At 55.3% G+C, this 17,481-nt stretch overlaps 2 protein-coding genes across 4 annotated transcripts in view; both read left to right on the forward strand.

Moving 5' to 3' along the window:
- LOC309578480 (protocadherin gamma-C5-like) overlaps positions 1–17,481 on the forward strand; it is a gene marked incomplete at its 5' end in the record, with an annotated part of 214,695 nt that overhangs the window by 10,716 nt on the left and 186,498 nt on the right. Inside the window, one exon of one of the 3 annotated variants that reach the window (XM_082291158.1) lies at positions 14,253–16,670. In XM_082291158.1, the coding sequence (XP_082147284.1) occupies positions 14,253–16,670 (2,418 nt within the window). Of the gene's footprint in view, positions 1–6,717; positions 9,249–14,252; positions 16,671–17,481 lie in introns of those variants that run through there. The other 2 variants (XM_082291156.1, XM_082291161.1) reach the window with 2 other exon arrangements.
- On the forward strand, positions 1,901–4,520 carry LOC309578636 (protocadherin gamma-B5-like; the record flags this gene model as incomplete). The annotated part of the gene is made up of 1 exon (XM_082291400.1): positions 1,901–4,520. Exon 1 carries the CDS (start codon positions 2,022–2,024, stop codon positions 4,518–4,520), a length of 2,499 nt encoding a protein of 832 aa, XP_082147526.1. The 5' UTR covers positions 1,901–2,021.

Here is a 17,481-nt window from a genome sequence, read left to right on the forward strand (position 1 = left end):
CCTGTGCAATTGCAGGCAACTGAAAATAGAGCATTTGTACAATAACCCTGCATTTAGAAGGACGATGTATGGGTAGAAGAGCTGCTAATTCCTGTGGGAAACTACTGTTGTTCAAATCATATATACCTGTAATACTGTGATGTAGAGTTTCTTCACAATTATAATTACACTTTCTTTCTGGCCTGAAAAGGTCCTGAAAGGATTTTTTATTTCCTGAAAGGTTGTGATTTGTTCCCTCCATTTCTGGAATGTGCTTCTACATTTGAATCTGTGTGAGTTGTTTTGAAGCAAATGTTTACTTCAGTTGCCTAAGACAAAACTTCTTGTGAGAAAAACAAAGAGAAGCTAAGAGAAAATCTGTTCTACTTTCTCAAAATACATAGTCTGAGTAAGATACCAATGATAAATCCTTTAAACATACAGCTTTGTTTTTGTCAGAGATGAGCAGGCCTCAAAGTAGAAAAACAATGCATGCTTTTGAGTATTTAATCATGTATTAGTGCCTCTTGCTCATATTACAGCAGTTTTGGATGTCAGAACATGAGTGCAATACATTTGTCTTTTAGTTTTATTTTGGAAGAATAGATATGCACACATGGCTTTACAAGAAATCGTTACACTTGTGTAACAGTGCATGTGATAGAAGAGGGAAAGAGATTCCCCTGAGTTCATTGACCACATCTGTTTTGGAACATTCCTCTTTTAGTTTGTCTGTTTAGAATTCCTGAGCTTTTGAATACTTACATTTTTTTCTCAGAATGAAAGCAAGCAGACAAATACATTTCGTTTCTAGGTACAATAATGATGCATTATATTCTCATGAGATGTTTTTGCCAACTGTGAGGGTCAGAAGCAACCTACAAGGAGGATTTGGGTTTGTGTATGAATCATCAAAAATCACTGAAAAGCATTCAGTTGATAATGCCATCCTTAGATGGGCTGGCCAGATGATGGGGCTTTTGCCAAAACCTCCCCAAACTAAAGCAGTATAAATGTGAATTAATTCTTTTTACAAGACAGGTTTTGAAGTCTCATTCCAAAAGCACTGAATTTTTTTCTGGGTGGGAGACAAGTCAGTGTCAGGATGTTCAGAGACCAATGAGTGCACAATGCTTTGCATTTTCCCTTTCTCTTCCAATTATGTGCAGTGACACGGTTCTGATTTCAGATCCACTACTTTGGGCTTCACATTTCTCCACCTGTATTAGTTGTTCTGCATCAGAAACTGGACTGTCATACCCACAATGAAGTGAAAACCTTCCTTCTAGTTCTGACTCTACACAGGGACTAACCTGCTGGTTCCCATTTTCCTGGGTGCTGGGAAAAAAAAAAATCTCAGGTACCAGTAATACATAAACCCTGTAGAATCTCTGACCCATCGTCTTTTCAGATTTTGGCTTCAGTTCCTGAATTTGTCTGAGATAACCCCATTATCGCTCTGGAAGACATATATCCCCTCAGTTTTCCTGCCAGATGAGGCCACAGATGGGAAAGTCATGGACAGTACCATACGACTTGAAAATTCGACTGCAAATAAAAAGGGTTTTCGGTAGGAGACTGCTGCTGTTGCTGTAATCGTTAGGGTTCCTGCTAAGCATTAAGCAACGACTTCTGCGCCAGCTGATTCTAAACCAAGAGAAACCCCAGACTTGGCGCAGCCGCCGAGCCCCGCGCAAAGCCGGGCCCCCTTGAGCGCGGCCATCCGGCGGCTGCAGTGGCGTCGCGGCGCCTCCGGGTGCCGCTGTTGGCCGCCAACGAGCGGTGCTGGAGCCGCCGCCGCCGCCGCGTCCTGCCCCCGCAGGCTGCTCGCTCGCCCGGCGCCGGCCAGAGCGGCAGCGGCACGGGCAGCAGCGGCGGCGGCGGCGGCGAGAGACGGCGCTGGGCGGGGAGCAGCGGCGTCCGAGGCGGGCAGAGCGGGCTCGCTGCGCTGCGGCGGCCCCTGCGCTGTGTGGCGAGAGCGGCTGGAAGGGAGGCAGGGCGGCGGCAGGAGGCAGGAGCGCGGCGAGCGCTGGCGAGAGAGAATGGCGGTGAGGCGGCGGCAGAGGCGCGCTGCGGGCTGTGGGCGAGCGCTGGTGGCCGCGGTGCTGCTGTGCCTGTGGTGCCGGGCGGCGGCGGAGCGGGTCCGCTACTCCATGGCCGAGGAGCTGGGCAGAGGCTCGCTCGTGGGGCCGCTGGCGCGGGACCTGGGGCTCAGCGCGGACGAGCTGCCGGCGCGCAAGCTGCGGCTGAGCGAGGAGAAGCAATACTTCACGGTGAGCGAGGAAAACGGGAACCTGTACGTGAATGAGAGGCTGGATCGGGAGGAGATGTGCGGCGAGTCGGCGTCCTGCTCTGTCAGCTTCGAGGCGCTGGTGCACAACCCTCTGAACGTTTTCCACATCGAGGTGGCCATTGAGGACGTGAATGACAACTCCCCGGCTTTCAGCAGTGCTTCTCTGGACCTCGAAATCGATGAATGGGTCACTCCAGGGACTCATTTTCCGTTGGAGATGGCCCATGACGCAGACGTGGGAAGGAACTCACTGCTGACTTACCAGCTCACCAGCAACCCGTCCTTCTCCCTGGCCATGAAGGAGAGTCTGGACGGAAGTAAGCCAGAATTAGTTCTGGAAACAGCTTTGGACCGGGAGAAGCAGAGCTCTTTTGAGCTTGTGCTGACAGCAGTGGATGGTGGGGACCCCGCGAGGTCCGGGACTGTCCAGATTCGGGTCAACGTCACAGATGCCAATGACAACCCGCCTGTGTTCGCGCATGACCGGTATCGCGTGAGCCTGCGCGAGGACACGCCTCCGGGTTGGGCAGTACTGAGCCTGTCAGCCTCAGATGCCGACACTGGCAGCAACGCCCGCATCACCTATAGCTTTGGGAAAATGCCGTCCAAGGCGCTTCAGAAGTTCGCGTTCAATGCAGAGAGTGGAACGATCACGCTGCAGGAGGCGCTGGACTTCGAGGATACGCGCGCGTTCAGCCTGGCTGTGGAGGCGAGAGATGGAGGCGGCCTGGTGGCACACTGCAAGGTGGAGGTAGAGGTGCTGGACGTGAACGACAATGCGCCCGAGATCACGCTGCTGTCGCTGTCTAGCCCGGTCCCGGAGGACGCACCAACAGGAACCGTGGTGGCCCTGCTGAAAGTTCGGGACAGAGACTCTGGTGAGAACGGTCAGGTGTCGTGCGAGCTGTCGGGCGAGGCGCCGCTGTCCATCGTGGCGTCTTCGGGCGGCTCGTACAAGGTGGTGACGGCGAGCGCGCTGGACCGCGAGGAGACGTCCGAGCACCGCGTGACGGTGGTGGCCCGGGACCGTGGCAGGCCGGCGCTGTGGAGCAGCAGGGAGCTGGTGCTGGAGGTGTCGGACGTGAACGACAACGCGCCGGTGTTCGAGGAGGCGGCGTACAGCGCGTACGTGGCGGAGAACAACGCGGCGGGCGCGCTGGTGGTGCGCGTGCAGGCGCGGGACGCGGACGCGGGCGCCAACGGGCGCGTGAGCTACTGGCTGGCGGGCGGCAGCGCGGGCGCGGCGGCGCTGGTGTCGGTGGAGGCGCGGAGCGGCGCGCTGTACGCGCAGCGCTCCTTGGACTACGAGCAGTGCCGCGAGTTGGCGGTGGCGGTGCGGGCGCAGGACGGCGGCTCGCCGGCGCGCAGCTCCACGGCCACGGTGCGCGTGTTCGTGCTGGACCGCAACGACAACGCGCCGCGGGTGCTGTGGCCGGCGGCGGGGGCGGGTGGCGCGGCGGCGGGAGGCGTGGCCCCGGCGGCGGCGGCGCCGTTCGAGGTGGTGCCGCGCTCGGCCGAGGCCGGCTACCTGGTGGCCAAGGTGGTGGCGGTGGACGCGGACGCGGGGCGCAACGCGTGGCTGTCGTACGAGCTGGTGCAGGCGTCGGAGCCGGCGCTGTTCCGCGTGGGGCTGCACAGCGGCGAGGTGCGCACGGCGCGGGCCGTGTCCGAGAGGGACGCGGCCAAGCAGCGTGTGGTGGCCGTGGTGAAGGACCACGGGCAGCCGGCGCTGTCGGCCACGGCCACGCTGCACGTGGTGCTGGCCGAGAGCTTGCAGGAGGCGCTGCCGGAGCTGAGCGAGCGGGCGGCGGGCGCCGAGGCGGCGGCGGGCGAGCTGCAGTTCTACCTGGTGCTGGCGCTGGCGCTGCTGTCGGCGCTTTTGGTGCTGAGCGTGGCGCTGGCCGTGCTGGCGCGGCTGCGGCGGGCCGGGCCGCCCGCCGTGCTGCGCTGCCTGGGCGCGCAGCGCTTCTCGGTGGCCGGCGCCGCCTTCCCGGCCGACTTCTGCGAGGGCACCTTGCCCTACTCCTACAACCTGTGCGTGGCGGCGCCGGCGCGCGCCGTGCCCGAGGCCGCTTGGCCGCCGCCGCCGGTGCCCATCCTGTCTGCGGAGGAGCTTCTGGGCGGGGATTCCTGCGAGAAGCCGAGCCCGGGCAGCAGCGGCGCCGTCGTGGGAGAGCCGCCCGCCGATCCCGACGCACCGCAGGTCTGTAAAGTGGCACGCTCCATCCCTCTCTTGAGTCTTTCATAGTAATTGTTCTCCTTTTCCCTGGGTTTCCCCGGTTAGTGTGAATGAGGATTGTGGGTTCGTTTCTCCGGGAAATAAGGGCACTCCCTGCAAGAGCGCTGAGTTAGCAATGCCTCTGCTTGCTTCTGTCGTGCTCACAGGTTCATATTCACCTAAGAGGTGTTGTCTACAACTCTTTTACTGACCAAAAGAGTATTCGGTATTAACTGTGAACACAAATCCTTACTGTGTAGAAAGAGATCTTCTGATTCCTCATGACTAGGTCGGGAAAGAAGGACTGATACTTCTTGTTGCAGATTTTTCCTTCCTGATCGATTTGACCTGAAACAATGTGTTTGGGTCTCCTTAATAACTGGACACAAACTCATTCGTTTATGTTTTTTCATTTTTGGACTACCTCTGGCTCTCTGAATGGAAAAGGGACAGGTTTTCCTCCCCGAGTGAAAGTAGACGGTGTGTGCAGGTCTATATGTCTTCTTCTAACAACTAATGGAGGCTTCAGAGGTCCTACCGTATTTTATTGAAAAATAAGTAATCCCAATAACATGAATATGCAAGAATTAAAACAATACCACCAAGCTTCAGTCTTGATTTAGAAGAAAAGGAGAGACCCTTCCTGGGACTACAGAGTGAGTTGGTCAAATATAAATTTATATAAACTATAGGAACATCATAAATTATAGAAGCATTGGTGAGTGTGTTCGTTAAGCACTGAAGTATAGAACGAGCTATCCGCATTCCATACACAGCAAGCAGCGAGTAGCAGCACTTCTATGCTCTTTGGTAATCAACAGGACCGGGGAATGGTCTGCACAGTTTTGGGGGTTGGTTGTTCTTTTCTTTGTTTTGGTTCTCTTTGTTAGTTTGTTTTTTGGAGGGGGTTTCATGGAGGTGGTTTTTTTCCTTGTTGTTTTGGATGGAGATTTTCCATTGTTGGTGGTTTGGTTGTTGTTTTTCTACCATACTGGGCAGTCGTTCCCTCTTTTAACTGTACTTGGCCTTTTTCTTTTCCCCAAAAGAGGTGACTGGGCCTGGTAGATCATGTTGATAATGGAATACTGAACAGAAGGATTCAGTTTCTAAGCTATCTCAGCAAAATTGTCCTGTCTGTCTCTTGTACATTTTAAAGTGGAAGGGAATCATGACAGCGATTACACACTCAAATAAGTTCTATTTATACTTCTAGAAACGATCCACATAGTTTAGGGTGTGCGGCTCTACTTATGTATTACTCTAACTACTCCAGTTCATAATACTCTTGAGAACAGATGACCCTCAGGAAAACAGGCGTATAAGAAAAATCGGGAGCAAAGGAAAGCTTCTCTCTGTCTGCAGTCAGCCTGCTCACCTGTAGGCCACAGCAGAAGTACCTGTTTTACTTCTTGCGGTGCTCAAAAAAGCAACTTTCCTGCACTTTGAAGTGAGCCAGAGTATTAACACGGCCTTCTCTCGCCTTTAAATATCTATTCTCAGGCAATGATAGTGGAGTAGTTAATTTAGACCGTGTGGTGTATGAATTGAAATATTGTTTTTAAAGTTCCATCTGTTTCGGTTAACGGTTAGCTCTTTGTTCTCCGTGGTGCGGAGGGGTGTGTTTCATTAGATAATCTATCACAGACCTTGTTTTCTTTTGTTGTCCTTGTATCAGTCGTTCAACCGCGACGGCTAAAAGTAAGTAGTGATAGAAAACTATGAATATTCTACAAGCTAAATAACAACAACAACAAATTTAAACCAAACCAAGCAAAAGAAAACCAAACATTTAACTTGACATATATTTACATTAGCAAGGATTTTTCCAGGGCGGTAGAAATACCAAACCCAAGAGTCGGGTCTGCCTTCACATTGGTGGAGTTCTGCAGATCGGCAGGAGAAAAGCCGAGGAAGGAGAGCGCGCTACATGGGATTCGAAGTCGGTGTCGTCCCCGTGATCTGCCATGGGAAAGGCAGGGCGGGCATTGCTCGGCAGCGCTCGGTGCCTGCAGTGCCGGCAGGAGGCTGCGGGCGCCGCTGTTGACCGAGAGAAGCGAGAGGAAGCTCGGAGCGCTGCAGCCCCGCCCGCTGCGGACCGGCTCTGTCACGGGATCGCTGGATTCCTGGTTCAGCGGGTGTACGGTCTGCGATCGTCCCCGCGGTGCGGAACCGTGCTGAACCGAGGCCGGAGGACTGCCAGAGGCGGCGGCCGGGAGCGGCGAGCCCGAGAAGGAGCGTGAGACAGATCGGCGGTCGGCGGTAGGGAGCTGCTCGCGGTGTTTCGGTGCCGGCGGTGCCGCGGCGGAGATGTGCGCGGCGGGGAGGCGCTGGGGCCGGCGGCAGCGAGCTCTGCTCTGGGCCGTCCTGCTGGCAGCGTGGGAGGCGGCGTGGGGGCAGCTGCGCTACTCGGTGCCCGAGGAGATGCCCAAGGGCTCGTTCGTGGGCGACGTGGCCAAGGACCTGGGGCTGCAGCTGCCGGAGCTCCGAGACCGCGGCGTCCGCATTGTCTCCGAAGGTAGGACGCAGTATTTCGCTGTGCACGGGAAGACGGGACATTTAGTGACGGCGGAGAGGATCGACAGAGAGCAGCTGTGCGAGAGCGTGCAGCAATGCGTGCTGCGCTGTGAGCTGATAGTGGCGGGGGAAATGAGGGTTTACGAAATCGAAGTGGAAATAAAAGACATTAACGACAACGCGCCGACATTTCGAGAGGCAGAAAAAGAATTGAGAGTGAGCGAGATGACTGCTCCCGGGTCTCGGTTCCCCCTCCGGGAAGCACAAGACGCAGATTCAGGAAGGAATTCCCTGCAGAGCTACGAGCTGAGCGGCGACGAGCACTTCTCGCTGGCCGTGCAGGCGGGCCCCGGCGGCGATCAGCGTCCCGAGCTGGTGCTGGCGAAGGGGCTGGACCGGGAGGAGGCGGCGTTTCACGAGCTGGTGCTGAGGGCGATTGACGGCGGCGATCCGGCACGGACGGGCACGGCTCGGATCAGAGTGACAGTGCTGGACGCGAACGACAACGCGCCCGTGTTCAGCCAGGCGGAGTACACGGTACATGTGCCCGAGGATGTGCCCGTGGGCTCTGTCCTCGTCACCCTTATTGCCACCGACGCCGACGAGGGTCTGAACGGGCAGGTGAAATACAGCTTCCATAAAATTTCAGACCGAGCCTCAGAACTTTTTTATCTTGACTCTGACATAGGAGAAATAACTGTTAAAGACCATTTGGACTTCGAGAAAATCTCCTCCCACGAACTGGAGGTGCAGGCACATGACGGAGGAGAGCTCTCTGACACGGCGAAAGTTGTTATCACCGTCACAGACGTCAACGACAATGAGCCAGAGATTTCAGTGAGGTCGGCCCTGAACGAGATCTCGGAGGACGCCCCACCGGGAACTGTTGTGGCCCTGCTGCACGTGCAGGATCGTGACTCGGGGGTGAATGGCGAGGTGCGCTGCTCTCTCGACAGGGACGTCCCGTTCCGGCTGCAGAGCTCCCACGGCAGCTACTACAGCGTGGTGACAGCGAGAGAGCTGGACCGTGAGCAGGTGTCAGAGTACAACGTGACGGTGCGGGCGGCCGACGGCGGGTCGCCGGCGCTGCAGAGCAGCGCGGTGCTGGCGCTGCGGGTGCTGGACGTGAACGACAACGCGCCGGTGTTCGCGCAGGAGCGCTACAGCGCGCGGCTGGCGGAGAACAACGCGGCGGGCGCGCTGGTGCTGACGGTGCGCGCGACGGACGCGGACTGGGGGCAGAACGCGCGCGTGCGGTACCGGCTGTGGGAGGGGCGGGTGCGGGGCGCGCCGCTGTCGTCGTACGTGTCGGTGCAGGCGGAGACGGGCGCGCTGTACGCGCTGCGCTCCTTCGACTACGAGGAGGTGCGCGAGCTGGAGCTGTGGGTGCGTGCGGAGGACGGCGGCGCGCCGGCGCTGAGCAGCAACGTGTCGGTGCGGCTGCTGATCGTGGACGAGAACGACAACGCGCCGCAGGTGCTCTACCCGCCCGCGGCTCCGCCTGGGGCATCGGGCAAGGGGGGCTGGTCGGGCGTGGAGCTGGCGCCGCGCTCGTCGGAGCCCGGCGCGCTGGTGGCCAAGGTGGTGGCGGTGGACGCGGACGCGGGTCAGAACGCGTGGCTGTCGTACGAGCTGGCCAAGGCGACGGAGCCGGGGCTGTTCCGCGTGGGGCTGCACAGCGGCGAGGTGCGCACGGCGCGCTTGCCGCTGGCCCGCGACGCGGCGCGCCAGAGCCTGGTGGTGGTGGTGAAGGACCACGGGCGGCCGGCGCTGTCGGCCACGGCCACGCTGAGCGTGGTGCTGGCCGAGAGCGTGGCCGAGCTGCTGGCCGAGCTGGGCAGCGCGGCCGAGGCGGCGGCGCCGGGCGAGCCGGCCGGCAGCCTGACGCGCTGGCTCGTGCTGGCCGTGGCCGCCGTGTCCTGCCTGTTCGTCGCCTTCCTGCTGCTGCTGCTGGCGCTGCGCCTGCGCCGCTGGCGCCGCGAGCAGCTGCTGGCGGCCGACAGCGGCGTCTTGCGCGGCGTGCCGGTCTCGCACTTCGTGGGCATCGACGGCGTGCGCGCCTTCCTGCAGTCCTACTCGCACGAGGTGTCGCTCACGGCCGACTCGCGCAAGAGCCAGCTGCGCTTCTCGGGCGGCAGCTGCTGCGACACCCTGCCGGCCCGGCCGCCGCCCGACGAGCCCGCGCCGCTGCTCGGGGAGGAGGACCCTGCCGGCGCTCGTCCCGTTGACCCCGCCGCTCTCCCGGTGAGTGCCCCATACCATTTTGTTTCGTGATGCTTTCGTCTCTTATTTCTCCCCTCTTTTCATCCTTGTTCTGTTTTCTGCAATTGCTGACAAGGAAGGAAAGCCTCGTTCATCGACGAGCTGTACTTTGATGCCTCTTTTTGCAATGAAGTGGATGTGGTTGCCATGCTCAGTTTAAAATGTGTTCGGAGAGGCTGTTGGTAGTTTGCGGTTCCTTCTTTTGGGTCTGTGTGTTTTTATCAAGTAGCGCTGAAAAAGAACGGTATATGTCCTCGTTTTAAAATACATGCTGTGGCAAAATCTATTGTCGGGTGAGAGGTGATATATCCATGGAGCTAGAGGAGGTATAGGGAGGTGAAGATTGTATGGAGAAATACACTGACATCGTCTCTCCTGAGGTGCACAGCTCTCGTACTCTCGTAGTTTTAGAACTTTGAGGTTTCTTCACGGAACAGCAGTGACAAGAGTTACCTATCCTCCTAGATACGTAAATATTTATGTAAAGTTTGTAGTGAGATTTTGTGGCACGTTGAAGAGAAATGATCTGGGAGACTGCTCGTGGTGCCAAGTGTTTGCAAATTATGCGGGTCAAGGAATACCACGGATTTTGTAAAGGATTGTAATGCAAGTCTTGGGAGTAGAGCATGAGGGTCTGCTAAAGTACACAAAGGAATATTTTCCTCCTTTCCTTGTTCAGTGCCTATCTGAAATGTGAGGTTTTCGTTCCCCAAATATTTGGCTAGGAGACATGTTATTCCATGTGTATGGAAAGCCCTGGGAGGTTCTTTGTATGTGTTTGCATATCGTTATAATTTTGTAACTTCACAGTTTAGTCACGTACTTATAGCAAGTACCATATGGAAACTTTGGGAAGAACAAGCTGTGTGTTCACTACATACTAAACATCTGAATGAATTACCTATGCTTACTTACATGATCTAGAAGAGTGTGTTGTAATCCCTTTCTTTCTCCAGGTTTTCACTTCCTGCCTTGCTCTTTTGATGGTCTGGAGGTGGTCCTTTTTCTCCGATAGTGTGTGAAAGATCAGATCTGTTGCATTTGCCTGGCTGCTCTGTACCTGCCTTTCATGTTTACAGCTGGAAAGAGAAAGACTTTCCCAGAAGTGTTTCCTTAAAATGCCTCTGTAAGAAGTGCTCTTGCTTGTCACATGCACAAGTGAGAAATCAAATATTATCCATGGTAAGGAGAAATGGTTTGCGTAACATTTCTTTTGGTGATGTCTCTCTGCCAGTTGTGAAGACCTGTGATAACCATGTGAGCTGTGAAGGGTTTGAGGAGAGAATTTGGGGTGCTTTGTAGGAGGAGGTACTGGTGGAGACATGGCATGTGTTTTATCGATTCCCAGAATTTATTGCTGGCCTTCTGAAAATGAGTCTGAAGGCTTCTTGTTTTTTGATATTGCATGGTTTGGACTCAAATGACCAAGCTGTGGGTTCAGCACATTTTACATTAAGAGTGGTAGAGTCACACACCTTCCGAAGAGCCCATGTACTGAAAAAGGATGGTCGTGTGTTTGAGATGATGTTTTGACAACTGGGTCTTTGACAGAGCTGCTGATTGCTTACATCCCTTAAAACATTTTACGTTGGTTCATATTAATAGGAGGAACATAATAGCCTTTGTGCATGGATTCATGTTGTGATGGTTGGGATCTGAGCAGTTGTGTGTGCAATTTTAACTTTCCTGTTATGTGATGCTTGGACAAGGAGAAGTGCTCCCTCTGTCCCAAGACAGAGCAGGTGGAGGAGTTAACTATGATATAGTTGGAAGTGACTAAAAGGGAGGTATAAATGTTCAGTTTGCCCTAGTTGTTACATGAGGCCCACAGCTGTGGTTCCAGGCTTTTTCCTTTTTTTCACAGTCAAAGAAATGCCCTTGTCTGGGGTCTGTGGTCTGAGCTCCTGTGTGAGCCTCCCGTCTATTTGTTACAGAGCAGATTTCTTTGTTGTACATCTTGGGGGTGGGTTTTTCAGAGTTTTGGGTTTTATTTTTTAAGGAGAATTGCTAGTCCCCATTATGACTGGCAATCCTGCGAACACCAAAAAACAATCCTGCAAACACCAAAGTCTTATCATTATCAGGATGGAAGAGAAATTCTTAACCATCCCTTGAAGGTGGACATGACTAAATGTTAAGCACTTTGATAAATTTATGCTTCCTTAAAATGGAACGGAATTAAATTCTCTTTCCCCCGTGTCTGACATATACCAAGCTTGTGGCTATATGTCAAAGGTCTCACTAAAGGCTGTGAAAGCAGAGCAAGGAGGGTGAGAGGCTGCCTTTGAACCAGGAAAATAGGTGGGTCATTGTGGCTTTGGCTGAGAAATTGTTTGATTTCATGCCTGATGCCAAGGCAAGTGCCATTTCTGCTATGATCCTGATTTCTCTGTCCTGAAAGACAATGACAGTTCTCCAGCAGTAAAGCTTTTCACAATAACTGTACATGTAAAACCATGATGCATGAGTAGAATAACTTAATAATACATTATCCATGTGTACTTTCTTGTGATACAGTGATGTAGAATTTCTTCCTAAGTGTAAATAGACTTTCTTTCAGGCCTTTGTTTCCTGTAAGAGCCTTGTCTTTGTCTTCATTTCTGATTAGAGTTTTTGCTTTTAAAATTGTGATTGTTGTTTTGCAGCAAATACTTACTTCAGCCACCTAGAACAGAATTTTGTGTGTGTGGAATATGAAGCAGAAGTTAAAAGAGAACCTGTTGTAATTTCTCAAAAGGCTGAGCTTGAGAAGGAGGCCTATGAAAAGGCTTCATATGTGTGGGAGGTGAGCAAGCTACACAGAAAAAAATACTTTCTGAAAGGTGATGAGTACTTAAAATCAACCCTCTACTATGTAGTCCAGAGTAAGGCTTGAGGGACACACTTGTATTTTGAGATATGAATCCCTTCCATGTGCTCTCAGGGATGAATTTCAGCAGTGCAGTGAAGAGCAAGAAGACTTTCTGTGTTTGCTGTGTATGTAGGTTTACAGTATTTTAGGAATGCATTGTACTAGTGCTTCTTGCTCTTGCTACAGCAGGTGTGAAAGGCAGGAGATGTGAAGGTGTCTGAATTCTCTTAATGTCTAGATGAATAGATGTAGACATGACCTGTGCATCTCTGTGGAATTGTGTGTGTTATAGAAGAGGGGAGGAGAATTCCTCTAAGCCATGAGTTTGATGAGTCAATTTATATTGGATGACCGTTCCTCTTTTATTTTGGCCATTTATCTTTTATGTCCTTTAGAATCCTTCAGTTTCTTGTGAGAATGCTGGAGGGCAGACAAATGAACCTCCCTTTTTGTTTAATCATATTGCTTTATCCCATCATGACAAGTGATTTTGCCAGAAAACAATTTTTCCAGAAGTGAACTCAACAGCTGTGTAGGTTTGGAGAGAACACAGGGAAGGTATAGAAGAACAGATGACAATTTCCTTTCTTCTTGTGTATCATAGTTAACAGAAGTGTGTGCCTGATGGAGTACCATGAAGGTTGGGCTGCTTCTGCTCAATGAGTGGAGCCTAAGAAGTGTTGCACCTGATCTGCTAATTTATCTGTGTTTCTAAATTTGCATTGCTTGCTGTCTTGAGATCAGCTTCAGTGTGTCTGGTTTTATGTGGAAGGTGACATCTGTTCCAACTGTCCCAGTGCAGTTGCAGGTGCAGTGCACATATACACCTATGATATTTACAGCTATAAAAGGAAAGGTTTCATAATCATATGTGTAGTCACCCAGGCACACTTTTCCATAACAAAAGAATACAACAGGACCTCTGCTGCAGTCCTCACTGGGTAGAGTGGCCACCAGCCATGTTTTCATGAATAGAGTACGGGCCAGTGGGAGAATATGTGCAGGGTGTTTCCCACACGGTTGCCCAGAACCTGGTGGCCACTCAACTGGAGACTGTTGGATAGGTGAAATAGTGGTTGCATGGTCACCTCGATGGAATTATAGTCAATGGCTTAATGTCCAAGAGGAAACCAGTAAGGTGTGGTGTACCTGTGGCCTGTACTGGGACTGGCACTATTTCGTATTTTCATACACAGTGGGATTGAGTGTGCCCTCACATTTGCAGCTGACACAAGCTGAATTGATGCATGAGAGGGCAGAAATGCCAACTAGAGCGATGTTGATAGCCTGATGAAGTTCTATGAAAGACTTGATGTGGCTTTGTATTTCTCCATTGCCAGCCTCTGGAGAAAGGAGATGAAAAAGAGGGAACATTTCTGGATCAGAAAGAAAACAATTTATGTTATAGTTATGTTATAATGCTATAAACGTTGCGTTAGGCTGATCTATTTATCAGAGTAATTCGTCGCAGATAAGGAAGCACGACTTAAAGATAACTAGCAGAGTACTAAAAAGCTCTTAAGAGACTTCTAGAGCTACAATATTGTTTCTCCATCTTACAGCTACGCCTTGATTACATCCTTTATCACACTGACATGAATATTCTGACTATTCATTGCGGCTCAAGGAGATGAATTAAAGCACCCGACAGAGACTCTGTTCCACATCCTTTGGAGCCGTATTAAGCAAGTGCATCTGCGCTCGCTGATTCCAGTCTGAAAGAAACCAAAGAGCCCCAAAGCCGGGCCCCCTTGAGCGCGGCCATCCGGCGGCTGCAGTGGCGTCGCGGCGCCTCCGGGTGCCGCTGTTGGCCGCCAACGAGCGGTGCTGGAGCCGCCGCCGCCGCCGCGTCCTGCCCCCGCAGGCTGCTCGCTCGCCCGGCGCCGGCCAGAGCGGCAGCGGCACGGGCAGCAGCGGCGGCGGCGGCGGCGAGAGACGGCGCTGGGCGGGGAGCAGCGGCGTCCGAGGCGGGCAGAGCGGGCTCGCTGCGCTGCGGCGGCCCCTGCGCTGTGTGGCGAGAGCGGCTGGAAGGGAGGCAGGGCGGCGGCAGGAGGCAGGAGCGCGGCGAGCGCTGGCGAGAGAGAATGGCGGTGAGGCGGCGGCAGAGGCGCGCTGCGGGCTGTGGGCGAGCGCTGGTGGCCGCGGTGCTGCTGTGCCTGTGGTGCCGGGCGGCGGCGGAGCGGGTCCGCTACTCCATGGCCGAGGAGCTGGGCAGAGGCTCGCTCGTGGGGCCGCTGGCGCGGGACCTGGGGCTCAGCGCGGACGAGCTGCCGGCGCGCAAGCTGCGGCTGAGCGAGGAGAAGCAATACTTCACGGTGAATGAGGAAAACGGGAACCTGTACGTGAATGAGAGGCTGGATCGGGAGGAGATGTGCGGCGAGTCGGCGTCCTGCTCTGTCAGCTTCGAGGCGCTGGTGCACAACCCTCTGAACATTTTCCACATTGAAGTGGACATCCAGGACGTGAATGACAATGCACCGCGTTTCCTGCGAGAAAATTTCCAGCTTGAGATCAACGAGTTCACTTCTCCCGGCGCCCGATTTTACTTGGGCGTTGCCGAGGATGCGGACGTGGGCAGTAACTCGCTGCAGGGCTACGAGCTGGAGACGAACAAGTACTTCACGGTGGAGGTGAAGGAGAGCACGGATGGGAGCAAGTTTGCAGAGCTTGTACTGCGCCACTCGCTGGATCGGGAGAACGAGCAGAGCCTGCGGTTGGTGCTGACGGCTCTGGACGGCGGAGACCCGCCCCGGACTGGCACCGCCCAGCTCTGGATCAACGTCACCGACGCCAATGACAACCCACCCGTGTTTGCTCAGGACCGGTACCGCGCCAGCCTGCGCGAGGACGCGCCTCTGGGATCAGTCGTGCTGAGCGTGACAGCTTCAGATGCCGATGCCGGCACCAACGCTCACATCACCTACGGCTTCGGAAAGATGCCGATCAAGGTGCTGCAGAAGTTCTTGGTGGATGTCGAGAGAGGAACGATCACGCTGAAGGAGGCGCTGGATTTCGAGGATACACGGGCTTTCGACCTGGCAGTGGAAGCAAGGGACGGTGGTGGTCTGGTGGCACACTGCAAGGTGGAGGTAGAGGTGCTGGACGTGAATGACAACCCACCCGAGATTACTCTGACGTCGATTTCGAGTCCTGTGCCCGAGGACGCACCGGCAGGCACTGTTGTGGCCCTGCTGAAAGTGCGGGACAGAGATTCCGGTGAGAACGGTCAGGTGTCCTGCGAGCTGTCGAGCGAGGCGCCGCTGTCCATCGTGGCATCGTCGGGCGGCTCGTACAAGGTGGTGACGGCGAGCGCGCTGGACCGCGAGGAGGCGTCCGAGCACCGCGTGACGGTGGTGGCCCGGGACCGTGGCAGGCCGGCGCTGTGGAGCAGCAGGGAGCTGGTGCTGGAGGTGTCGGACGTGAACGACAACGCGCCGGTGTTCGAGGAGGCGGCGTACAGCGCGTACGTGGCGGAGAACAACGCGGCGGGCGCGCTGGTGGTGCGCGTGCAGGCGCGGGACGCGGACGCGGGCGCCAACGGGCGCGTGAGCTACTGGCTGGCGGGCGGCAGCGCGGGCGCGGCGGCGCTGGTGTCGGTGGAGGCGCGGAGCGGCGCGCTGTACGCGCAGCGCTCCTTGGACTACGAGCAGTGCCGCGAGTTGGCGGTGGCGGTGCGGGCGCAGGACGGCGGCTCGCCGGCGCGCAGCTCCACGGCCACGGTGCGCGTGTTCGTGCTGGACCGCAACGACAACGCGCCGCGGGTGCTGTGGCCGGCGGCGGGGGCGGGTGGCGCGGCGGCGGGAGGCGTGGCCCCGGCGGCGGCGGCGCCGTTCGAGGTGGTGCCGCGCTCGGCCGAGGCCGGCTACCTGGTGGCCAAGGTGGTGGCGGTGGACGCGGACGCGGGGCGCAACGCGTGGCTGTCGTACGAGCTGGTGCAGGCGTCGGAGCCGGCGCTGTTCCGCGTGGGGCTGCACAGCGGCGAGGTGCGCACGGCGCGGGCCGTGTCCGAGAGGGACGCGGCCAAGCAGCGTGTGGTGGCCGTGGTGAAGGACCACGGGCAGCCGGCGCTGTCGGCCACGGCCACGCTGCACGTGGTGCTGGCCGAGAGCTTGCAGGAGGCGCTGCCGGAGCTGAGCGAGCGGGCGGCGGGCGCCGAGGCGGCGGCGGGCGAGCTGCAGTTCTACCTGGTGCTGGCGCTGGCGCTGCTGTCGGCGCTTTTGGTGCTGAGCGTGGCGCTGGCCGTGCTGGCGCGGCTGCGGCGGGCCGGGCCGCCCGCCGTGCTGCGCTGCCTGGGCGCGCAGCGCTTCTCGGTGGCCGGCGCCGCCTTCCCGGCCGACTTCTGCGAGGGCACCTTGCCCTACTCCTACAACCTGTGCGTGGCGGCGCCGGCGCGCGCCGTGCCCGAGGCCGCTTGGCCGCCGCCGCCGGTGCCCATCCTGTCTGCGGAGGAGCTTCTGGGCGGGGATTCCTGCGAGAAGCCGAGCCCGGGCAGCAGCAGCGGCGTCGTGGGAGAGCAGCCCACCGACCCCGACGCACCACAGGTCTGTAAAGCCGTGAGCTCCTTCTGTTCTCCTTGAGCCTTTCTTAACAGGCTTTCTCTATTCCTTTCCTATCCCCCATGAAGTATGTGGTTTGGGGGTGCTGGTCCGTGAAGGAACGACGTAGAAAAGCAGGTATCCGTTTTCCACTCTCAGCAGGCTGCCAGCCCCGGCATTTGTTTTTTCGGGGCCCCCAGCTCCAGATTCTCTTTAAAGCTTTTGATAAAACTCTCGTTTGAGTTATTAGCTGTGAACGAGGTACATTAGTGATTGTGCATAACGCAAAGATGGGCTGGATGCTTGTTGTTCCCGATTTCTCCGTCTGATCACCTTTTCCACAGATTTATATACTTGCACCTCCTCGAGATCTGAACGTTATCTGTTGGTTAATACTATTTCGGTATTGACTCTGAAAGAGAACATGCACCTGGCTCTATTGATCGAGAAGTTACTTGTTGTTCTAACCCTCTTCTGTTTGCCCTCCCATGTTTTGAGAGAAGGCTGCTCCACATATTGTAGGTCTAGTGAGGCTGACTATTTTTTTCCCCGAATATTATTTGTCTGCTGCAAACCCGGTTTTTGATCCTGTTTCCAAAATTGCCGTGTAGGTTCCCATGTGTTGAGGAAATGCTGCTGCAGAAAAGGCAGCATTAATGGGACCGATATATATTATCTAGTCGTGGTTTTTCAAAGTTCTTTTTTACAATTATTTATCGGTTCAAGGGAGAAAACGGATTCTTGCTCTGCAGAAAGAGATCCGCTGATTTTGCATAACAGAATTCCAAAAACGGAATTGGCACTTAGAGTTTGTTGCGGGGGGGGGGGG

This window comes from Coloeus monedula, assembly GCF_965178545.1.
Source record: "Coloeus monedula genome assembly, chromosome: 15".
NCBI classification, from domain to species: Eukaryota; Metazoa; Chordata; class Aves; order Passeriformes; family Corvidae; genus Coloeus; species Coloeus monedula.